The sequence below is a fragment of the Balaenoptera musculus genome, chromosome 11 (assembly GCF_009873245.2).
Source record: "Balaenoptera musculus isolate JJ_BM4_2016_0621 chromosome 11, mBalMus1.pri.v3, whole genome shotgun sequence".
In the NCBI taxonomy this organism is placed as follows: Eukaryota; Metazoa; Chordata; class Mammalia; order Artiodactyla; family Balaenopteridae; genus Balaenoptera; species Balaenoptera musculus.
The window spans coordinates 55,409,958-55,435,270 of record NC_045795.1 but is presented as its reverse complement, the minus strand read 5'-3'; the positions used below and the strand labels follow the sequence as shown (position 1 = coordinate 55,435,270).

General features: G+C 48.0%; 1 protein-coding gene across 5 annotated transcripts in view; it reads right to left on the bottom strand.

Annotated features, from left to right (window-relative positions):
• Window positions 1-3,993: 3,993 nt before the first annotated feature.
• Window positions 3,994-25,313, bottom strand: part of TRANK1 (tetratricopeptide repeat and ankyrin repeat containing 1) — a 91,891-nt gene continuing 70,571 nt past the window's right edge. For 4 of the 5 annotated variants that reach the window (XM_036868817.1, XM_036868812.1, XM_036868815.1 and 1 more), the window contains 7 exons: window positions 23,248-23,336; window positions 20,830-20,933; window positions 20,589-20,721; window positions 13,676-13,821; window positions 7,486-10,535; window positions 6,528-6,626; window positions 5,379-5,479 (listed from right to left, as the gene is read on the bottom strand). In XM_036868817.1, the coding sequence (XP_036724712.1) occupies window positions 5,379-5,479; window positions 6,528-6,626; window positions 7,486-10,535; window positions 13,676-13,821; window positions 20,589-20,721; window positions 20,830-20,933; window positions 23,248-23,336 (3,722 nt within the window). Of the gene's footprint in view, window positions 5,480-6,527; window positions 6,627-7,485; window positions 10,536-13,675; window positions 13,822-20,588; window positions 20,722-20,829; window positions 20,934-23,247; window positions 23,337-25,313 lie in introns of all 5 variants that reach the window. The other variant, XM_036868813.1, reaches the window with a different exon arrangement.

Sequence of the window (25,313 nt, the reverse complement as noted above, 5' to 3'; positions counted from 1 at the left end):
CACCCAGGGAAAGGGACTTTGTGAGCAGTGACAAAAAACAGATGCTCCCCCCACCGCTGCCAAATTAGCACCTGAAAGATCAGCAGTCAGAATGGTCAAAGGACCCCAGAAAATTGGAAACACGATGACATCTGCGTGAAGGAAAACTGAAGGGAGGAGGAAATTGGTGGAATAGAAGATGGAAGAAAACTGTTCTTATTCCAAGAAAACGTCTACCCTTTTTATCTGTGTACAGTTCAAACAAACTTACCTGTGATCCCCACGGGCTGGTGCTGGAGAGGAGAGTCCTGAGGGACGGGGCTAGATGGAGCTCTTAGAGCCTCAGTTCTCACCTGTGTGATGGATGTGATCATGACATCTCCCTCATGGGGTTGCTATGAGTACTCACTAGGGTGGTACCTGTATAAGCCACCACTAAAGTACTCACTTACTAAACGACAGCTGTTCTTGTTGTTGTTTGCTCTGTCTCAAGCCCCATAGCTAGGTGAGTGTGTCCTTAGAGCTTAGGAAAGAAGCTAGGGAAGGCAGCAGGAAGATGCCATCATTTGGGAGACTCAAGGGCAAGGATGCTCTCGGGGAGTATCCTTGAATCAAGATTACTAAGAACAGGACATAGCAGGGTCAGGTGATAAAAGTTCAAGGTGTAATTGATGGACAACCTTAGAAGCTGAGGTGCCCTCTTATTTACTGCTGGCTGCAGATGCACACCAGTTGGATGGGGATCAGTTGGATGAGAAGCATAGGACAGAGTTGATCTGTGAGGCCTCAAGGGGTGTCTTGAAGAGCATCCTTTCCTACTGGATTATCATCACCTCTTAATATCGCTTTGTAAGCACCTGAGTCAATGGGGGGCACGTTCTTCTCTGACTGCCTCTTTGAGCAACAAATATTTGCCCTCCTGCACCTCTCCGTTTTGATCTCCAGAAATATCTTTATTTTTTATGACCACACGTAGACTCCAAACTATTTTTAAAATCCCACGTCTTACAGAGTACTCAAGATCACCATCAACAACAATTTGGAATTAAATTTTTGTTTTACAAAAGTGGATTGAACCACAGAGCCTCCTCTTTAGCTTGAGTTTTCAGGGAGCAATTGACCTTCGCCACATTTCCATGCCAGCACATTTCCATCTTTCTAAAACCTGACCCATATTCACAATGTTCAGCCACACCCCAGCTGAATACTTGAGTTGTCTGCAATTTTGTGCTCTCTTGGAGGCTCCAGAAGTGGACATTTATTTGGGCACTTGTAGGAATGTTTTGCTAATAGAAATCCCTAGGGAATTCCCTGGCAGTCCAAAAAAAAAAAAATCCCTAGAAGTAAAAATGCTGATAATATACATACAATAGAATATTATTCAGCCTTAAAAGGGAAGGAAATTCTGCAATATGCTACAACATGGATGGACCTTGAAGACATTGAGTGAAATAAGCCAGTCACAAAAGGACAAATACCGTATGATTCCACTTCCCTGAGGTCCCTAGAGCAGTCAAAATCATAGACACAGACAGTGGAATGGAGGGTGCCAGAGGCTGGGCGGAGGGGAAGTGGGCAGTTGTTGTGCAGTGGGTGCAGAGTTTCAGTTTTGCAAAGTAATAAAGTTCTGGAGATGGATGGTGATGGTGGGCACAACAGGGTGAATGTATTTAACACTGAAAAATGAAGACGGTAAATTGCGTGTTGTGTGTATTTTACCACAATTAAAAATGATAGCAATTAAAAAACAAAATGTAGGAATGCTGGGTCCAAAGTTGAATCCGTTTTTAAATTTAACAGATACTGTCGCATGGCCTCCAGGAAGGCTGTCTTGGTTTTGTTCCCGCTGCCATGGGTAAGCCCACCTCCTACAGCCTCATCAGGGCGGGTGTCGTCCATCTTTTCTCCATCATGATTTGGCTTTGGCAAACAGAATGGCAGAAAAATGGAAAGAGGGCAGACATTGACTCTCAACTTGAAGTGTAAAAAGGGATGTTCATCTGGGGACTTCCCTGGAGGTCCAGTGGTTAAGACTCTGTGCTTCCACTGCAGCGGACACGGGTTCTATCCCTGGTCGGGGAACTAAGATTCCCGCATGACGCATGGGGCGGCCAAAAAAAAAAAAAGGATGTTCACCTGCTCGGCCCCTCCAGACGCTCTAGAGTAGCCACAAGGGAAACGTCTTGGGAGTTATTCTCATTCTCTTCCCCCATCCCACTCCCTAACCTTAAAATGACTCCAAATACCACAGGGTGGCCTACATACTTGCCTGAAACAGCTGTCCTGCAGAATCACAAAAACTTGGGCTAAAAATAGTCTCAGTCTCTAAAAAGGTTAGGCCCCTGGGAACAAAGCCCTCTCAGAAATGTCCCCACCTCTGTCCAGGCATCACAAAGCTGACCCAGCTCTGTCCCCAGAGCTCATCATCCTTCGTGGCCACCCCTCCCTGCCCTGGAAATAGATGCCTGGAATCTTTTTGCGTTCTTGGTCCCACTAGGGAAGGGAGGCAGGGGAGGAGGGAAGGTAATGTAATTACACGCAAGCTCCAAGCTTGTGTCATTATTTCCATTTTATAAATGCCTGAATGGGCTCAGAGATTTTAAATAACATGTCTGAATGCCCATGGCCAGTAAAAGAAGCCAAATTTCTATCTTAATGGCTCACTTCCAAGATCCCGTGATGACAGTTCTCCTTTTAGTGTAGCCCATCCGCCCACAAGGTCCTATCAGATGCTCAGGTCACATCACCACTGAGGAGGGTGAGATGCTGTGTCTTAAGCAGAGAACATAGGATTCTGAGTACAGTTAGGATTCTGCAGAACCGGGAGGCAGGTCTGTCAACAACAACCCACCTAAAGAACACCCAGTACCTGGCTGATGGCTTTCCCTCCCCCTTAGCAGGCGAGGAGATGTTTTTCTGGGCGGCGGGTGGGAGTGAGACTCAGCTCTATACTGCTGTTGGCAGGCCTGCTGTCTCTGCTGTGGTAAGGTGGGCGGGTCTGTCAAGTTCAACAGGGAGGCCCCCCCCCCCCCATGGACGTTCGACCTCTCGGCTGCTACGGGGGCTCCTGGGTGGGGAGATGGCTCCTGGTGTCCCCACCTGCCTTGCACTCTACAGGCAGAATCTCCGAAGCATGTTTAGAGGGACAGGATCGGACAAAGACAGTCTCAGGGCTGAGGAAAGATACTTATGGCAGAGGGAGAGCAACGTTACCTGCTGTGTTGATTTACCCATCCTCTGGATCAGGAACTTAAGGATGACCCAGGGGTGGATTTCTGGCAACTACATGGTATTGATCTGGGAACACGCTGCAGGCAACTCAGACCCTGAGTCAGCCTGCTGGAGACGGCCAGGGAGGAGTGAGTGAGTGAGTGTGTGTGTGTGTGTGTGCGTGTGCGTGTGTGTGTGAGAGAGAGAGAGAGGTTAGGCATTGAGATTAAGATGGTGTCATGGCTGGAGAACCCATGAATGCCAGATTCCCATCTTGCAAAAACCCTGAAGGAGACAGATGCGTGAGGAGAAATGACCAGCACAAGTGGCACAATGCTGTGTTGTTATTAAATATTGTGCCCCAAACCTGCCACACCAGATCCCCAGTCCCTCGGGGGTGGTGCCGCATTCTAGCCCTCAGGGAGTGTGGGCCGGGTCTGACTTGCCCCAGGCTATACAGCTCCTTGGGGCAGGACCAGGATTCAATTCCAGGTCTCCCGTCTCCCAGGGAAATGTTCCTGTTGTGGGGCACGGACAAAACCCCTCCCAGTCCACACCCTGCCTGTTTGGAAACACCCAAAGGGAAAGAATTTACACAGGCAGGCCCTCAAGAGATGCTGCAGTCAGCTGCAGCTGTGGGCCCCTGGATTTCTCAGTTTCAGAAGACACGGCAAGCTTCTGTCCACCAGGTGACCAGAAAGAACCTGCTCCACGATTTACCCCTTTACTCTCTAAGTAGAGATGAAAAATGAACAAGTGGAGAGAAAGGTAAGAGAAATGATTTAACTTTATAAAAATGTGATCATACAGCAAGATTTGATTGTTTTTTTTTTCTTGGCAAGTGAAGTTAATAAAAACACCTGGAATAAAAATTAGAACCATAAACTAATACAAATTAGAAACCATACATTTCAAGGAAAACAGAGTCATTTAGAAAGACAATGAAGAAAAAAACAAAGATCAGCCAAAGCAGCAGCAGCATGGGGAGAAGGCTGGTTCTGTGGTGATGAAACAGCGACGGACCAATGTGAGCCTGACCTTTGGCACCAGGCCGGGCTGAAGGGTGGGGGACAGGGAGGGAAGTGACCATGAGAGAGGCGGAAGAGCTTCCAGAAGGGGACAGACCGATGGCTCAGTGGGCAGCAACGGCCTCCTGCACACAGGCCCACGGCCCCTCCTTCTTCCCAGACCTGCTGGCCACGGGGCAGTGATTCATGGCCAAATGCTTGTGGATGGGCACCACAAGGCTGGCTTCTCCTCTGTCTACCTGTCCCCAGCCTCCAGCTCTGCAGGTCCCGGTGCTCCCGTGGAGAGCTCAGTGGGGGAAAACTCATCGGAATGTCAAGCTAAGCTAGGACAGCTAACTTGCCAGGGAGACCCAAGGAAGCTAGACGTAGAGGGCTACATACAAAACACTGTTTGGAATGTCTGCACCAGAGCCAAGGTAGAGTTGGGACAACCTTGGAGAGACAGGCTGGGAACCCCCGGCAACATCCCCCAGCCTTTCATTCTAGGGGGCTGGTCCTGAGGCTGGCTGCCCAGAAGACAATGGGGAATTCTTGACTACATTCTGAGGTAGTCTAATCGCAACTTGCACGGGCAGCTGAGGATGGTCTCAAAAAAAGGGGGGAAGGCAGGCAGAACCGTTGTCACCGAGAGAAAAGGCTAACATATATAAGAGAAGGAATTAAGCCACAGGTGGGCTCAGAGGTGACCAGTGTGGCCTGGGGTCGGGGGTGGCCAGCAGCACGAAGAGAGATGAGAGGATCTGGGGGCACTGTTCCCGGGCCAGGGCCAGGGCCGTGGCAACTCTGAGGTGAGGGAGGTCCCTGCTACTTAATGACCGGTGTCATGGTGATGACGAGCCAGAGAACCCGGGGGCCTCGGGGGGAGGATCCCAAGGTTCCCTCCAGCCATGACTCCTCTCGCCTGAGCCTCTTTTAGGGGGACCCAGTACTGCTGGACTTGAACTTGAAAAACACTTAAGAGGCCCCTGCTCTGAGGGAGCAGTCAGACCCTGAGCCACCACAGAGAGAGAAATAACAAGAATGAAAAGCAAAGGCATTGTTAGACCCCTCCCGCCACTTCTTATGCTAATGTATATTCTTCTCCTCATCTGCCCCAGCACTCGGGATTCTAAGTCAGGATGGAACGTCCTGAAGGTTTAGGAAGCAGCAGCCGCGTGGACGTTACCACCTTCTCTGCTTTGCACATTTCCGAAAACGCCTTCTGGGACGGAGCTCACCAAAGTCTTCCACTTCATTTTCGTAATCATCTTCTTGAACGACACCTGTTTAAAAAGCAAAACAACAGAAATGAAGTGCAGAGTGGTGATCTTTTTCACTCTACCGCAACATATAACATCCTAGTAAAACCTGATGTCTCTATAATCGTCGTTTTAAATTACAGAAAAAAAAAAAAAAAGCCAGAGCCAAAGTAAACACCCTTCTCCAGAATGTTTTACAGGCTAGTTCCTCTGGCCTTATTTTAGAAGCCCTTTAAATGAAAAATTAGTCAAACAAAGCCTAAAATCAACCACAGCCTTGAGTTGGTATCCCAGTTATCTTCTCCTGTTTGAAACAATCACAAAAATCATAGGGCCAGCAGGGACTACAATCTAAAGATTTTTTATTGGCACAGACATTTGTGTCAAGTCCTTTCCAGTTTTCCCCAGCTCGGGGGTCTGGATTTTCCAGCAGCATCTGGATTGTGAGGACTCACAGAAGGGCAATCTGGGGCAGCTGAGATACTGGGAGGAAGAAGAAATAAGGTCTCCCCAAGAGGGGGAGACTTTCCACATCAAATAGAACTCGGCAAGATAAGTCTGACTGTCAGGAAAGAAACTCAACTCCCTATACACCAGCCTTAAACCCTCTGAAGGAAGATGTATGCAAGTTTCCCCAATGATTTTATGTGTTTTGTTCACAAATTTGTTTTATATCCCCAAGCCCAGAACAGTACTGATACATTCTAGACACTCAATACATATTCATGGACTTACATGAATGGTTTGCACAGGCAAACATTTATCTAGGGATGGCTTTGCAACACTTTGCCCACCATGGGAGTAGTGACAGAGCATCACTGATAACAGCTCATGAGTGGCAAACGTTTTTGGAAAAGCAACTGGCAGAAGCCCTGAGTAACAGCCCTCACAGTCAGATGGGGGAACCCAGCCACTCTATCACTATTGACCTGAGTCACTGGGGGCGGTGCTTCTAGATGGTGAGCAGCCACTGCTCACGTCACAGGCGGCCCTACTTCAGACTGACCTGGGAGCCAGCAGAATCAAGGACCACAAGACCCAGAGCATCACCCTGGGGTGAAGGACTCCTCACCTTCTTCCTTCAAGTGCAGCTCTGTTTTCCTCAGCCACTCCCGCGCATCCCTGACGGACGGGATCAGGACGTTCACCAGCCGAGTCATGACCTCCTCCGCTAGGGAACCAAAGAACGAGAGCTCTGAGTGAAAGGGCGGCTGTAGGGACCAGGACACTCAGTACTAGAGCCAAAGCCCCCAGCTCCTGGGAGCTCGTCTCTGCTTCCCCTGTGGAGAAGGGCAGCATAAGGCCACTGTCTGCCACCAGGAGCAGAAACCACAGGTAGATGCCAGCCTGATACCAGTCCTGCCTGTCTGGAGACACTGCCAGTAGCAAGCCTTTCGAGGAAGCTTTTGTTCAAACTGTTATTATCTTAAACCAGAGTGTGTGAATTCTAGAACGATTTAAAAATATGCAATTTCACTGATTTTATACATAACTTCCATTTAGCATTGCTAAGTCGTAGCTAATAAGGATGTCAGAGGAAATCTGATTCACAGACCACATAAGAATTCTTATTAAAGGCTCACACTGGGTATGGTGTGAGGACCCTCCTAAACGGAAGAGACCAGCTACACACCTCTAGATCTTAGTCAAGGGTTCAGCACATAGTAGGTGCTCAAGAAACGATCACTGAATTAATGAATCAGGGGACGTTTAAAGAGTTTCCTCAAGACTTGAAACATTCCCCCTCTATCCTCTACATAGAATTGGTTAGCAAACACTTTTCTTGTCTGTTGTGCCAGGGGAAACCATCCTGACCCAAGATGATGACACATTGTTAACTGTGGGAGGGGTGGTCTAAACAACGGGGCTTTTCTGTAATTGGAGAACGCATGGTCCTCACTTGTATTTCTGCTAATGCCAAGATTCCATCATCCCCAGGTCAGACATCACTACGAAGGACTGGAGTCGGACATGTGTTCTCAAAGCCCGGGTTCTGACACCATCTGCGCCCCACTTCTGAGGGCCCTTACCACCAGCCCAGGCCTTCCGCCTGTAGAGGTCCTCCACCATGTCCAAGACCTTCTTGATGTTCTCCTGGACCTTCCTCTGCAACACGTGGCTGTGCTCTTTGGAGCCCAGGTGGCTGCGGACCCACATGTTCTGCTCCATGTCCTGCACCACCAGCTTGCCTTCATCAATAGCCGGGTCCACCTTCTTGTGGAAAAAGTCTGAGTACTTCTGGTAGGCCACTTGCTGCCTCTGGTGGCTTTGCAGGCGGATGTGCTGCTCGTAAGACTCACTGCTCCTCTCCCGACCTTGCTCGTCTTCCAGCTCGGCCCCGGAAAGGGCCACAGCCTCAGGAGCTGCTCCCTCAAATGCCTGATCAGGGCCGAAATAGTTCTCGGGCCCGTGGGTAAACTTCACCCCACACAGGTCGCACTGGGTCCTGTCCACGTCGGCCTTTTTGAAGCTCCCAGCCCTGGGTTCCCTGCCCTCCTCCCTGAAGTGCTCGGCCTGGGCCCCCACCCTCCTCCTCCAGCTGACGCACAGGGACACCACCAGGTAGGCCCTCCGCAGCTTCCGCTGGATAGAAGCCTTCCGCTGCTTCTGCGACAGGATGGTGGCAAGGAGGTGGTCCCGGTCTTCCAAGGCCAGCTCCTCCATCTCGTCCTGACCAACCTCGCACTCGGGTTCGACAAAGTAGCCCACGGGGTCCACGGAGAACAGGTGGTTCAGTCTGACCTCCTCGTGGTAGAGGCCTCGGACCGTGGTCCCTTTGGCGTGCCCGCTGTCCCACTGCCAGCGGCAGTCCATCAGGTACTCTTCATCCCGCTCAAAGAGCAGGTCCTGCAGCGCCTCCGCCACAGACTTCACGTTGACTGCCAGCTGCACCTGCTTCACCACTCTGAGGAGCCTCTCGGGGACCTGGCTCGGGAAGTCCGTGCTCATCCGCTGCAGCCTGGCCTCGATCTCCTGGAAGTGGCTTGACAGAAGAGGCTTGCATGATGGCTGCAGCACCCCCTCAGTGTTCACGAGCATCACCAAGCACAGCACCAGGGTCCGCTCTGCCTCCCCGGACACCACGTAGTCAATTTCACTGAAGGCATCGAGCAGGACATTGAAGTTCTCATTCTCGCGGCCGCAGAGCACCTTGACGAGGTAGGACAGGTGGAACCGGAAATCCTGAATGGCTCTGGTCACATCCTTGGGTCTGTATTCCTGAATGATGGCGAACACATCCCCAGGCTCCCGGTCCTTCTTGCTGAACAGGAACTCCCAGTAGTGCAACAGCGCGATGTAGCTCTTGGGGAGGCACAGGACGGCGTTCTTCCAGAGGCGGGCCAGGACCGCCCCGCAGTGGACGAACTGGAACTCCAGCAGGGCCACCGTGTTCCCAATGCTGGGGATGAGTGGCTCTTTGCACCTCTTGACAAGGACGTTCATGAAACGGAAAAAGCGCCTCTTGTAGTCTTCTGGGTTCCTGCACACGTAGAACTGGTGGATGGAATCCTCCAGCAGCCGGATGAAGCACAGGTGGGTCTTCTCCACGCTCTCATCATCCTTGTTGGGCGTCAGCATGCCAAATTTCCCTTCTATTCCTTTCATCCTGCTGCCTCTCCCCTTGCCCCTTTCCTCTTTTTCAGCCTGGAAGGCTTTGAGTTCCCGGTTGTAGCGGTCCTCCTCCTGGTGGAGCAGCTTTTCAAGCTCATCAGGGTAGCTAGAAGAGAGAAGGAAAGCCTGCATGGCACTCAGCCACAGGTCTGTGGACTCCCGACGGCTTCGAGCCCCTTCGTTTTGAAATAGGACATGGATGTACTCTTTCAGAGCAGACCTGTAGGACCGGAAGGATTTGTAATGTGGTTTCAGGACTTCTTTGCATGCCATGGGGTTTTCTGACAATACTCTCTGATGGAAATGCTTAGGGAAGAGGACATTCAGCAGGGATTTGCAAAGGCCATATTTATCCGGAGACAAAATATAATCGATTTCTTCAAGTTCTTTAGCTAAGACTTTAGGGAATACTTTCTTGGCTTCCAAAAGCAATCCGCTGATCGCCACCAGGTGTATTTTTGTCTGAACCAAACGCTTGGCCTCATGACGCCGCAAAGGCCTGTGGAAATCTTCACAGTGTCCATCCTCACATTTTAAGCCCACGATAAACCTCGTGCAGACGCCCAGGTAGGTCTTCCCAAGCAGGCTCCGTGTGATCTGACACAGCCTGCTCAGAAGGTGTTTGTTTAAGGCTAATTTCACCTGGTCCGTCATTATCAAGAAATGCTCTTTCGTTTTCTTCTCTCTCAAGTTCAAATCCAGGTCAAAAATGATTCTTGATATGGGTCCGGGGTTGTTTTGAGCTATCTGGCAGTACTTGGCATCCACCTGCGAAATCCCAAAAAACTCAAAGCAAGACTTGACCATCTCCTTCTCCGCGTTGTTGGTCACTCTTTTGAGGGCCCTGACCAGATTGAGAAGGACCTCCAGGCCCGCCGGAGCCAGGGCCAGGACATCCTCGGGCTGGGCCTCACAGCGGCTGGCGGCTTCGTAGAGCGCCTCCACTGCCCCTGCCGAGTGGTTGAGGGTGCCAAACCTCAGGAAGGCGTCCTTGAGCTTTGGCAAGTCTCTCAGGATCACTCCCTGCAGGAAGTGGGCCTCGGCGATGCCGGACGCCTGATTGGTCTGATGGCAGAGGTCCAGGGCTTCTCTGAGGATGGCCTTGGTATGGTCGACATCAGAATCCCTGGCCACATTGAGGTGGGCGGCCGCCAGGAGACACGAGGCCTGGAAGTCCTTGTCGGCGGTGAGCCTGGCAGCCTCTAAGAGGCAGCCATGTTGCTTCATCAGCAGGGCAGCCTCTTCCCTCCGACCTTCCCTGTTGAGCAGGTCAGCAGCCTCTGCAAGCCGCTTCCGAGACTTCAGGAACACCAGCTGGTCTTCCGTGTCGAGCTTCGAGAGCACAGCCATCATCTCCTTCATCTTATTCGCGCTCAGGTACTTGGCTGCAGCTTCCAAGTAAAACTGGCTGGCTGAATAGGAGAGCTTGGAAATGGGATGGGTCTTGGCCCTTAGCATTTCTTCATACCTGCAATGACAGACAACACCAACGTCAACTCAGTATCACCCAATAGAAAATTTACAAAATGCAGCACAGAACAACTTACCATAAAATGACCACTTGTAGATAGGACCTGCAGAATAGGACCTAAAGTTATCCAGCATCTTTATCAAGGCTTCATTTTACACTGATAAAATTAATTCTTTACTCCTTGAAAGAACCAAGCAATAGTATGCTTAATTAATGAAATATAGTGGAGTTGCAGAAAAAGAAAAAATACTGAAAAAAAACCAAAAAAGAAACACACACACAAAAGAACCCCTCCCAAAAGCCAAAAAAAGAATAAAAATAAAAAACAAAAACAAAAAAAGAAAAAATAAACAAAAAAGAAAAAAAAGAAATATAGTGGAGCTGCAACCTAGGCAAGTGACAGTTACGCTGGAAATTCAATCTGTAAGGCAGAAATTATGCATAGCCAAAATCATCCTTGAAAAAAAGCCCTTAAACTTGCATAAAAGCTTGCTAATCACTTTGGGTACACAACCCTGTTGAGTCTGATACCTGATTAATGAGAAAGAGTGGAGATGGGGGCTGCAGACACACCAGCCATTACATCAATCTTCCTCTTATTAACCAAGCTGTGACTTTTCTCTTTTGCCAGGAATGTATGCAGTTGAGTTAGTGTAGACGAATGAAGCCCTGAAGTCAAGCTCCTCTTGACTCTGCTGATCAAAGTGAGTATATCCCACATACGAATTTTCAAGGCATTGGGCCAATCCAATGAAACACGCTTACTTCTGAACTCTCACAGGAGACAAAACACATTTCCTCACAACCAGAGAGGTGCCCAGGGACCTCCTGCTGTCCCAGGGTCATCCCACAAATATCAGATCCCTTCGTATAACAGGCCCTCTGTGAAGGGGTGTAACTGAGGATGAGCCTCTCTCGTGAGCTTTGGCTGATGGAGTAGGGGGTATTTACAGCAAGTTTAAAAATTTTTCGGGACCTCCCTGGTGGTCCAGTGGTTAAGACTCCATGCTTCCACTGCAGGGGGCCTGGGTTCGATCCCTGGTCAGAGAACTAAGATTCCTCACATCACGCGGCGTGGCCAAAGGAAAAAAAAATTCTTAAACTAAGAAAATTTTCTTAGGTATTTTCTTTTCCAATCTAAAATGTCCTCATTACATTTTGAGTCAGGCCAGTTAGCAATTGAATTCTACATCCAGTATGTAGAGCATTCTACATCCAGTATGTAGAGCATTCAAAAGACACTCAGAAAAATCAAGTGCGAGGCTCCAATTAATACTGACGACACTAGATCTCAACTCAACATATTATTAAAAAGAGTCAGTTGAATACCTCAGGAAAGCTGATAAAGATAAACAAAGTAATGAGAGACCCCCAAAAAATGTTTCTGGGGAAAATCTATGATTATTCAATGCTCTCCTGGAAAAGTGAGAACAGATTAACTAAATAATTGAAAGTACAAAAAAACCCTCTCAGGTGGTTTTGTCATATGGTCTCACAAGGGCATTGGCCTGGTTGGTTACTCAGGATACACAACACCCAATCAATGTCACAGGGGGCACCCTGTTACGGATGACAGTTTGTGTCCCCTAAAATTCATATGTTGAAGCCCTAACCCTTAGTGTGGTTGTATTTGGAGATGAGGCCTCTAAGGGAGTAATTAAGGTTAAATGAGGTCATAAAGGTGGAGCCTTGATCCAGTAGGATTAGTGCCTTTATAAGAAGAGACACCAGGGAATTCCCTGGTGGTCCAGTGGTTAGGACTCTGTGCTTTCACTGCCGAGGCCCGGGTTCAATCCCTGGTCGGGGAACTAAGATCTCACAAGCCGTGCAGTGCGGCCAAACAAGAAAAAAGAAAAGAAAAGAAAAAAAAAAAGAAGAGACACCAGACAGGGAGCTCTCTGTCGCCCACAGTCTCCCTCTCCCTCCATGCTTAAACACCAGGGGAAGTCCACGTGAGGACATAGCAAGAAGGCAGCTGTCTGAAAGCCAGGAAGAGAGCTCCCACCAGTAATCCAATTGACTGGAGCCTTGATGGTGGACTTCTAACCTCCAAAACTGTGAGAAAATAAATTTCTGTTGTTTAAGCCACCCGATCTATGGCATTTCATTATGGCAGCCTGAGCTGACTAACACATACACACTGTGTATATCTTACACATAATGGAACCAAAGACCTGGATAAAGGAATATGCTCAATTACCAACCTTGGCACTAGACACCTTCTTTTCCATTTCCAAAAATAAAACTCAATTTCTTTATCTAGGTGTTGGTTATACAAGTGTATTTACTTTGTGAAAATTATGTGCTTTTTAAAAATATATGATATATATATATACATGATATATATATCGGCTGATATACTTTAATAAATGCTAACTTAATATAAATGCTAACTTAATATAAAGTTTGAACACCTGGTCAATCATGTTCATTTTGTCACATGTATAATTTGGTAGAAGGCAAAGAAAATACAGAACTAAGCCACAGCCTACTTTTCCAGGAGCTGTTGAGCAGAAATACAGAACAGCAGACTCTACAATTCTAGCTGTCGCACGCCACCAGGAAGACCTCCGACAGGCATCAACCACATGCTGTTTCTAGATTACTTGTCACCCATTAACCCCACCCGTCTGCACTTCACCTTTGCAACATCAGTTAGGCTGAAGGCTCAAGGAGGCTCCACTGGGCCATGTATGAAACTTGTGTGTCCTACAACTGAGGGCATGTGTATATACATATCATACACATATGTATCAGGGCCTGGCTGGGCATCTGTCAGTAAATCACGATGAAGCAGAATCCTGACCGCCCACTAGTGCTCTGACCTCTATCCATCCACACATCAGTGAAATTGTCAACTCAGCAGGTAAAGGTGGAGAGGACAGAACTATCATTAAGCACAAAATTGCTGGGCATGTTATAGACACTCGTAACGCACCCTTCATCTTCTGCCCCTTCTCCTCATGACGCTGTATTCAAGGAATTCTTGACTCAGCACGGAGGCCACCACCCAAGTGGTAGGAGGGTGACATGGTCAAGCCACTTCAGAAGAGCAAGACAACACCTCCTCAAGGAGCAACAGGAGGGCAGGGCTTGGGGGCATGTGGGGGAGAAAGGAAGAGAATAAAACCACTTACTTTTCCACTGCCACAGCAGCTTCTTCAAAAAGTTCCCCTTGGCAGTACATTTTGACGGCTAGATCAAATTCCTGAATCTGCTCAAAGCATCTGGAAGCATCTTTGTAGCACTGGCTTCGCTTATAGAAAGAGGCGGCATCTCTTATCTAGGACAGAGTAAAATTTTACTCAGAGTATTTACAATATAACTTTTCATCTTTTTTTTTTTAAACATCTTTATTGGAGTATAATTGCTTTACAATGGTGTGTTAGTTTCTGCTTTATAACAAAGTGAATCAGTTATACATATACATATGTTCCCATATCTCTTCCCTCTTGCATCTCCCTCCCTCCCACCCTCCCTACCCCACCCTTCTAGGTGGTCACAAAGCACCGAGCTGATCTCCCTGTGCTAGGCGGCTGCTTCCCACTAGCTATCTATTTTACGTTTGGTAGTGTATATATGTCCATGCCACTCTCTCACTTTGCCACAGCTTACCCTTCCCCCTCCCCATATCCTCAAGTCCATTCTCTAGTAGGTCTGTGTCTTTATTCCCGTCTTACCCCTAGGTTCTTCATGACCTTTTTTTTTTTTCTTTTAGAGTCCATATATATGTGTTAGCATACGGTATTTGTTTTTCTCTTTCTGACTTACTTCACTCTGTATGACAGACTCTAGGTCCATCCACCTCACTACAAATAACTCAACTTTGTTTCTTTTTATGGCTGAGTAATATTCCATTGTATATATGTGCTACATCTTCTTTATCCATTCATCTGTTGATGGACACTTAGGTTGCTTCCATGTCCTGGCTATTGTAAATAGAGCTTTTCATCTTAAAAGTAAACCAACACCATGAATAATAAAGAGGATGTTCCTTTGTCTGTGATTTATTAGAATCTAGTGAAAAATACTAAAACATAGGTAATTTAGGAAAACTACTGCTTTATAGGGAGAAAAATAAAGTGAAATCCCAACCTCACACCATACACAAATGGAAGCTCCAGATGGGTTAAAGGTCTAAATGAGAAAGCTAATGGAGGAGAATGTATGAGAATATCTTTGTGACCTTGAGGTAAAGAAAGTCTTCAACAAAACTCAAAACACACAAACTTTGGGGGAGAAATTGATGGATTTGATTACAGTTGACCCTTGAACAACACAGGTTTGACCTGCACGGGTCCACTTATGCAAGGATTTTTTTTCGATAATAAATACTACAGTGTGACATGATCTGCAGTTGGTTGAATTCCTGATATGAAACCAAGGATACAGAGGAACCTTGGATGTGGAGGGACAACTATAAGCTATATGTGGATTTTCAGCTGCGCCAAGGGTCAGTGCCCCAACACCCGCACTGTTCAAGAGTCAACTGTACATCAAAACTGTTCAACAAAGAGCACATCAAATAAAGCTAACAGAGAGAAGACAAACATTAACATCTAGCCCAGCACTGTCAGACAGAGCCTTTTGTAAAGATGGACATGTTCTGTATCTATCTATCCAATATGGTAGCCACTAGCCACGTGTGAACACTGAGCACAGGAAATGTGTGGATAGTGTAACTGAGGAACTGTATTTTCGATTTCATTTAATTAATGTTAATATAAATTGCCACATGTGGCCACTGGCTACTGTACTAGAGTGGGCAGGTCCAGAACATAAAATGGATTCCTGCAAACACAAGAAAAAGACTTTCCAGAAAACTAGGCAAAGGGTATGAACTGGCAGTTTGCAGTGGGGGGATCTTAAATGACTAACAAATAAATGAAGATGCTCAACCTTGCTAATAACCAGAGAAATGTAAATTAAAGCCACAGTGAGATACATCCATGAGGTCTGCAAAAATTAGAAAATCAGAACCCTCTGAACGTGGTCATGGATATGGGGCACAAGGACCCCTCATGCACGGAGTGGTACAGCTGCTCTGGAAAGCAAAGTGGCTTTCAACTTTCACCTGGTGAAATTAAAACACATGCACCCCCTGGGGTCAGCAAGCCCACTCCTAGCAGTTCACAGCACTGGAAGGGGATGCACTGTGTCACAGTGCTTGTGTGTGGCAGCTGGGAGTTGGTGGCGACTCGGATGTTCACCACTAGGGAAATGGGTAAGTCAAACGCAGTGGATGCCCATTCTGGAATACAAACAGTGGTCAGAAACCTGGCCAGACCTTAACACCATAGCAGAGGGTGGAAAAAGTTACGCTTAAAATAAATATGTACAGAGAATACTATTTATTCTTTGGTTATGCATGTGGATGGGGACATATATTAACCGCATTGGAATGGCAGCCAATGAGAAGAGAATGGAAATGGCCATGAGGAGGAAGAGGATGAAGAATATAAAATGATGGTGGGTTTGCGTGAACAGAAGAGTATATTCCACTCCTCTTCCTCTCACGTTTCCTGCCCAGCTTATCAGTTAATCCCGTTGGCTTGGCTCTCCCAACATTTCCCAGACAGGACCCCTTCCTAGCCCCTCCACCACCATGGAGGCAATCCAAGCCGCAGCATCTCAGCCTAAGCCGCTGTTCACCCCTCCTAACTGGCCTTTCCGCTTCTACTTTTGCTGCCTACAGAGCTCTCCACAGAGCATCCCAATAATTTGTTTCATGTCACCCCTCCAATCAAAACCTTCCACTGGCTCCCCCTCACCCTGGAACAAATCCAGTCCCTACCGTGGACCACAAGGTCCTACCTGATTTGTTCCTGCCACACTCTCTGGCTCATTTTACCAGTTTGACCCCACTCACTCTGCTTTGGCCAAACTGGCTTCCTTGCTGTTTTTCAAACTCGCCCATACACTCCCACCTTGGGGGCTTTTATCTGCAATGTCCTCCGGAGGCAGCTGTTCTCGTGGTCTCCTTGCAGAAGTCAGCTCCCTGAGCCCGCCTGCACCTAAAACGGCAACGCTTGACACCCTCTCTCCCCTCCCCCAGCCCTCATCCCCGCTGACATCTTCTGTACTATTGGCTCTGTCACCTCTCTCCCACACTAGAAAGGAAAACTACAAAAGGCAGAGGCCCCTGCTCTGCTGCCTGTTGGTTGCCAAGCGCCCACAGTGCCTGGTACACACTGGGCGGGGGGCAGCGGGGGGCTACCTATTTGTTGAATATTTCATTTCCTAACTCAACTGCTTGCACCTGACATCCAAAGAGAAAACAGAATCAAAATGGAACAAAACAAAATGCATATGCCAGACTCTCTAATAAATCTCAGCTGGGTTTTATTTAACAAGACAAGCTACACGAAATACCAAAATACGAACAAGATCCAGGTGTGAGGTTCTTCTATGTCCAGAGACCTCACAGACCAGGGAGCTACTAGACCCATTTTGCCACATCAATCAAACCCCATAACCATAACCCCTAACCACCTTTTCCTCTCCTTGACAAGGCTGACTACTCAGAAGAAAGCCCCCAGGGTGAGCGCAGGCCCCCTTAGGTGCAAGCGTGCACCCAAGTGGGTCGAGAGAGAGGAGGGCTGGCTCTAAGCAGGCCCCCTGCCTGGGTCTCTGGGCTCCTGCCGCCCAGAGCAAGGGCCCTGAGAGGTTTCCAGGGAAACCAGTGTTGACCTCTGGAGAGGCAGGAAGCAGGCAAGGCAGAGGAATCCCTGAAAGGAAACCTTGTGCTCCCACAGCCGCCTCACAAACCCTTCTCCCAAGGTCAGCACATGTCTGGGGACCGTAAACAGGGAGGCGGTGCGGCCTAAGGATTTTGCAAAAGGTGGTCAACTTGAATCATGCTGGCTAGTTTGGTGGGATGACCGCAAGAGGTCTGATGCTGTCTGTGGGTTGAATATCCTGCCAGGGAGGGGCCTGAGCAAAGAAAGGGACCAGACTCTTCCCCGGCTAGGGCTCAGAGCTACTGGAATGTGCTGGCGAGAGAAGGCAGAAGGAGCTGGCACCGGTGGTCAACCCTGGGGACATGAGGAAGGCCGGCAGCCTGTGTCTCCAGGACCAGGGCGGCCTCCACATCCTGAAGGCACTGAGGTCCTGGAGAAGGGGACGCGGGCCGGACATCTGGCCTCCTGGGCCCCACCCCGCTTTCAGAGGTGGAGCTCCGCAGGCCTTGGGGAGGCAAGGTGAGCAGACAAGGAAGGGGGCTCTGGCTCAGCCGGGATGGGCGCTGTCAGGCAAACAGGGGAAAGCAACAGGTTCAGGCCTGTCCCCTGTCGCTGTCACTGCTTAGGGCCCAAGGGGGTGCGTTGGAGATGGAGGCCAGGGGACAAAGGAACATGGAGAGTTCAGAAACCGTTTTAGTTCCTGGAATCTTATGACCCAAACTTCCTTCCCACGCTGAAATCCCCATTCCACCCCCTTCTCCCACATGCTAACTAGTCACGTCCCGTACTAAACATGGGGCAGGGAGGGCAGCCTTGGGACGGTCTTATCTTCTCTGACACTGACTTGGGGCCACACTTCAAACTTCCCAGGAGGTCCCACCCCAACCCAGCCCAATGCCCAGGGTGCTCTGAGGGTCCAGGAGTTCCTCCAGTTCACATACAGACATGAACAACCCCCTCCCTACTGGACGGTCATAACACCTGACGCAGGAGGAAATGCAGCAGCTGCAGCCGGAAACCCTACAGCAGCACCCGTGGTGAGGACCGGATGGTTTCACGTCCAACCCACTACAACGGATATGGTAAAAATGAACTGCTTCGTATTATTTACGATAGCCAAGATATGGAAGCAACCTAAGTGTCCATCGGCAGAGGAATGGATAAAGAAGATGTGGTACATATATACAGTGGAATACTACTCAGCCATAAAAAAGAATACTACTCAGCCATTTGCAGTAACATGGATGGAGAGTACCGTGCTAAGTGAAAAAAGTCAGAGAAAGACAAATACAGTATGATATCACTTGTATGTGGAATCTAAAAAATACAACAAACTAGTGAACAAAACATAAAAAGAGGAGACTCACAGATTTAGAGAACAAACTAGTGGTTACCAGTCACGGGGAGGGGCAAGACAGAAGTAGAGGATTAAGAGGTACAAAGTATTAGGTAAAAAATAAGCTTCAAGGATAGGGGCTTCCCTGGTGGCGCAGTGGTTTAAGAGTCCGCCTGCCTATGCAGGGGACATGGGTTTGAGCCCTGGTCCGGGAGGATCCCACGTGCCGTGGAGCAAGTAAGCCTGTGCGCCACAACTACTGAGCCTGTGCTCTAGAGCCCTCATGCCACAACTACTGAAGGCCAGCTGCCTAGAGCCTGTGCTCTGCAACAAGAGAAGCGACCACAATGAGAAGACTGCGCACTGCAACGAAGAGTAGCCCCCGCTCGCCGCAACTTGAGAAAGCCTGCGTGCAGCAACAAAGACCCAATGCAGCCAAAAATAAATAAATTAAATAAATAAAATTTTAAAAGTATATATATATATCAAAAAAAAGCTACAAGGATATATTGTACAACATGGGGAATATAGCCAATATTTTATAATAACTATAAATGGAGTATAACCTTTAGAAATTGTGAATCACTATATTGTACACCTGTAACTTACATATTACTGTACATCAGCTATACTTCAATTTAAAAATTTTTTAATTAAAATTAAAAAAATGAACTGCTTTTGTACAGCATTGTGACTGTAGTTAATAACAGTGTATTGTGTATTTGAAAGTTGCTAAGAAAGTAATCTTTTAAAATTTTTATTTATTTTTGTTTTATTATTTTTTATTGAAGTAATAGTTCACTTACAATATTATATTAGCTTTAGGTATACAACACAGTTATTTGATATTTTTATCAATTACACGCTATACAAAGTTATTATAAAATACTGGCTATATTCCCTGTGCTGTACATTACATCCTGTACTTATTTATTTTACACCTGGTAGTTTGTACCTCTTCATCCTCTTCACTTATTTCGCCCCTACCTCCACTCCTCTCTGGTAACCACTGGTTTGTTCTCTGTATCAGTGAGTCTGCTCCTGTTTTGTTATCTTTGTTCATTTGTTTTATTTTTTAGGTTCCACATGTAAATGAAAACGATCTTAAATGTTCTCATCACAAGAAAAAAGATCATCACTATGTGTGGTGACGGACATTAACTAAACTTACTGCGGTGATCATTTTGCAATTTATGTATATATTGAATCATTATGCTGTACAACTAAAACCAGTTTGATATTATACATCAATTATATCTCAATAAAAAGAAGAAAAATGAATCACTAAGAAAATCATCACCTCTCGATGTCACAGCAATGCCAAATTGCCATAAAAATCTCCGTCTACTTTCCTCTTTGGAGTTAATCTTGTTGCAGATAATAAGAGTCTGTGGCCTGTGCCAGCCTGCAGACCACACTGTGAGCCCTGTGCTCTGGACCAGCAACTCTGTCCACTAGCGCTTCTAGAACAATGGAAATGTTCTATCACAACGTGCACTTGAGACGTGGCTAGTGAGACTGCGGAAGTGAATTTTTGACTTTATTACATTTTAGTTAACCTAAATGTTTAATTAAGTAGCCACATGTGGCTAGTGGCTGCCAGATGGGTCAGTGCAGATCTAGAGTAATTGCTGGGACACAGAGAAACCACCATGTAACTACCAGACCATCCACCCAGGCTCACTCCAGACTGAACATGGAGAAAGAAAAGGCAGGAATATTCTAAAACCTGTCTTCCCTTTGATGTGAACATTTGGCCTCCCTGTGGTTAATAACGGGTCGCAAACATTCGCAGACATGGACACACACACACACACACACACACACACACACATACACACACACACAGTCATTGAAACCATCTAAATGCTTGAGCAGATGGAGAAAGAAGGGCCACCCACAGAATCAACAGGGCCAACCTCTTCCACTTGGGAGGATGGAAGCCCTTCCTGACACAGGCGGAGGCTGGGGGCCACCCTTCCATCTGCCCCACGGAGCCCAGTTCTCCTAGGAGCAGCCGTGGGCCAAACGTACCTTTCCCAGCCTCTCGCACAGCTGGGCACACAGCTGGAACTCCTTGGCGTAGCTCAGGCACTTAAGGGACAGCTTTGGCTCCTTGCACTGCAGATACGTCTTAGCCAGTTCCAAATATTCCACCTGCTTTTCCCTGGGAGGGGGAAATAGAACAGGGTTTCCATGAAATATGGTACCAGTAGATTGAACCTGCAGCTCTCTCTCATCAGAGCAAACCAGAAATGACCCCCGAGGCTCTTACTTGGGGCTGACTTTCTTGGATTTCATGTTCAGGGCGGCGTTGTGGGCCAGAGCCAGCTTCTCCTTCTCCAACGCACCTCCCTTTTGGAAACACTTGGCTGCAACCTGGAACAGACCAAAGGTTTCTGTTTCCAGCAAGGTCACAGAGGTGACACAGAAACAAGAGTTAAAGCACGCATTCCATGTCTGCACGGACAAAGCATTGGGCCTCACCCCAGCCAAATCCGAGAGGGAGGGGCAGGAAGGTGCTGAAACACTAAAGAAAACAGCCTCAATTGGGACTGATATATACACATTGCTACATATAAAATAGATAACTAATAAGGACCTACTATACAGCACAGGGAGCTCTACTCAATACTCTGTAATGACCTATGTGGGAAAAGAATCTAAAAAAGAGTGGATATATGTATATGGATAACTTACTATGCTGTATGCCTGAAACTAACACAACATTGTACATCAATTATACTCCAATAAAAATTTTAAAAAAAGGAAAGAGAAAACGGCCCCAGAGGATAAAGCCTAATTGTGTTACCAGCTAACACTCTGGACTCAAAGCTTCCCTTTGGAAACACCGAGGAGCCATGGAAAAGGCACATCAGACATATTTTTACAGGTCACCATAATAACACCCTCATCTGATCTTCAATAGCCGCGTGTGAGATGTTTCATCCTTCCCACTGTATTTGGTAGCAACCTCAGGTCAAGGACATGGAGCAACTGGCCCAAGGTTGCCCAGTGGCTTTTCTGGGCTCAACATAGGTCCCCTCTAGTTGGTAACGACCAAGGCTAGTGGGCAGTGTTGGTGGAGCCGGAGCAGTGCACCTATTATGGTAGAAACGGGGACAGAGATGGTGTCCCAACACATCCCAGAAGATAACTGAGCAGATCCTCGGCACATGCAGACCTGTATGTAGCAAATAGAAGATGGGCAGACAAGTGTCCCACGGGAGTCAGCCTGCTCCCTGCTCCCCACCAGCAGAAAGTTGCTGACATGTCTCCAAGTATGGACTACAGGGCAGAAAGTTCATGTTCTGCCCAGCACGTAGAGATTAGGCCTCAGTGTGGGCAAGAGAAGGATTAAGTGGCACTTACTGATAACACGGGCAGGATGGCATCTCTCCCCCCGGGCTCTCTGTGCCAGCCTCCCCAGCCCCGTGGGTCTCCTTTCATTCCTGTGACACACGAAATGCTCCTTTCTGCCACAGGGCCTTTGCACACACTCTTCCCTCTGAGTGAAATGCTCTTACATCCCTCCTCTGCCTGGTTAACTTCATTTACCCTACAGGTCCCAGCTCAAGGCTTCCACTCAAAGTAGCCTTCCCTGGCCACACCGTCCAGGACAGGCGGTTCTGGAGGCAGCTTGTCATTCACATGTGACATCGGGAACTGCTGGCACTGTGCCCTCTTCTGTACACCTATCCTGCCCACTGTCACATCCCCATGACCTAAACACAATGCTGGGCCCACAGCTCCAGAGGATATGCTGAATGAATGGACCTCAAGGGTTTCCACTTGTACGGTGGTTCTGAGACACTTACTGACACGCAGCCAAAAACAATAACTTCCTGAGTCCCAAAGCCCTTTAGTGGAGTCAAAATAAAGTCAGGTGAGGAGGAGGCTTTTTATAACATTCTCATCTGTGCTACTCCCCTCAAAAGATTTTAGATTCAAACATTCAAAAGGTATCTTTCAAGGGATAAAGAATTGGAAATCCACGGGCAATGCGTGTAACACCAGCTGTGTTCTGAAGCGAGAAAGGGAAAGACTTTATAGGTTTCTAGTTTCATACCCACACCTGCTGCCCACATTGTCCCGCTCTACCCCCTCTCTGAAAAAAAAAAAATCTTGGTTTTATAACAACAGCCAGGTGTTTAGTATTCCTTGCCAATTACAACAAGGATGGGCAGTGAATACAGTGCAGGGCTCAGTCAACTTCTGCAGCTGCATATTTATGGAAACACTATCCCGACACGGCCAAACACACAACAGGGCAAACTGTTTTCTCCTCCCTTACACCTGAATGCAGGGGTGACCACAGGCCTTCACCCCTCTCTGTATCCATCCTAGCCCCCTTATGGAGCAACTCTGCAGCTTCCCCCATTGGGAATGCAGCCTGTTCCCCATCCCTCCCGATAGAAGGATTCCTCAGCGGGCAGAGGCCAGGACCCTTCCTCTTCCTATGATCACACGCTGGCACTTGGCCAAAAGGCAGGCTTGTCATGACCGCACGGGGGTGGTGGGGAGCGGGACAGGGAGATCTCTGCATGGCGGGTGACCTGATGTCGCAGAAGGGGCAGCAGCACAAGTACCATGACCCCGACCCCCGCCCCGTCCTGGTGACAAATGCAGTGATGAGAAACCTGCTGGTGAGGCTTGACGAGGCCACAGGTCACGCAGACCTCTCTCTCCTTACCTTCCAGCACTGGTGTTTAGCATAGTAATCTCCTTGGGCGATCCACTCCGCAGGGGTTGAGGTTTTAACAAACATGCTATCATCGAGGTCTAAAATGAAAGAGAAACGTGGGTTTGCTTCTCTGGGGATTCCTTCACTGAAACCTGTTGTTATGGGCTCGATTTTGTTCCCCTACGCCCAAAATTTCAAGTGTTGAAGTCCTAACCCCCAGTCGCTCGGAACGTGACTGTATTTGGAGACAAGGGTCTTTAAAGAGGTGACTAAGGTAAAATGAGGTCATATGGGTGGGCCCTGATCCAATCTGACTGGCATCCTTATAAGAAGAGGAGATTAACACATACAAAGAGACACAGGGGGCTGACACAGAGAAAAGGCCATCTACAGCCAAGGAGAGAGGCCTCAGAAGAAATCAAACCACTGACAGCTTTATTGATCTTAGACTTCTAGGCTCCAGAACTGAGACAATAACTTCTGTTGTGTAAGCCACCCAGTCTGTGGTATTTGTTATAGCGGCCTGAGCAAACGAACACACCTATGTTGTCTGTCTAGCGTTCATGTAAGGTAGAGTGTAGCTTACCAAGCCAGGTTGTGGTGGGTTTTGGGAGAAGGAGGTGGAGGTGAGAAAAGATGCTGTTTGATTTTTGAACTTTGGTCTGCCTTCCTTTCCTAGAGATACGAATTAGAAGACAGACAGCAATTTCCAGTTCCTCCTTGAAAACCCAAAGCCATGTAGCTCTTGGCAAACTCCCATGCCGGGGGCCTTAGCAAGGGACAAGGTGATAGGATGTGACAGTATTTCCAAATGTGCAGACTTTGCCCTCATCACAGCAAGCAATCTGACACATTCTGGTTGGTGGACGTTGACCACTGCCACCACCTGCTACTGGTCCCGTCTGTCAGCCTCAGCAGCTGGCGGTGACTGCGCTGGCCCCCCTTGCTGAGGACCCCTGAGCACTGCCAGCGGTGCTGGGGGTGGGGGCAGAGGCGACACTCCCTGGGGGTTCCGAGCCACAGCTTCATGAAACACACAGAAGGCTGGATATCAGGACGACGCGGAAGCCAAATCTGAGCCGGAAGGTCAGAGTCCCCTCAGCCAACAGATGTCAACTAGAGGGGCCAGGCAGACAGGCCAGCTTTGTTTAGGTGGTGCAAAAACACACGCCAATCCTTGCAGCCCCCCACACGCACCGTGTGCAAAGCTGACTTTGCAGCATCTTGTTCTGGTGCTGTGTGCACTGTGAGTGTCCAGGTGACATCTTATTCCCACAGCAAAGCCCCACACAGTATCTCTGCATCTGGCCGGTGACCTCTACTGGTGCCGCGTTGAAGAGACCCCCAAATGCAAAGTCACCACACTCGTCCCCAGCTCCCCAGAACAGTGAGAACAGATGTCCTCAAAGACTTTACCACGTGCAATTCATAACTCACAATTAAGATGGGACTTTTTCTTGCATTCTTAATGCAAACAAGAGATAATTTTAATTGTAATCCTTTTTCATTTTGAACTTTTAAATTAAAAAAAAAATCGCCAATCTTGATCTCTTACAATGGGTTGCCAGAACATATTGTGAGAATAAAAGGACTCTGAGATGATGGGAGGAATAAGAACCACCACGGTAGGTCAACGCACTCGTTTTCCTTTTAGTAGAGGAAGTGGAGGTCCAGGGGGAGAAAGTGGTAGCTGAATTAAGTCCCATGGCTGCACAGGTGGAAAGTTCTAATGAGAAGCCAGGTTAACCCCAAGCCTTCGACTTTTCACATTATGGCACCACAGTCAGGTCCCAGGAAAAGAGCATCTAATCCTGGTCCCTGACTGAGCCATTGGCTGTAACCAGAAACACTCTCCATAAAACTGGCTGGAAAATGCTCAGGAAACCAACAAACCTCTCTGCAGCCACAGGGCCATGGGCTTTCCCCCATCTTTGGAGAAATTCACCATGGCCTGGAGCGGCCAACTCAACAGCTAACCCCCAAGAAACAGAACAATGTTCTCCTTCATGAGGGCTGATTATTTATCTCCCAGTTATCCCAGCAGGAGACCTTCATTCCATTTTTTAATTAGCTAG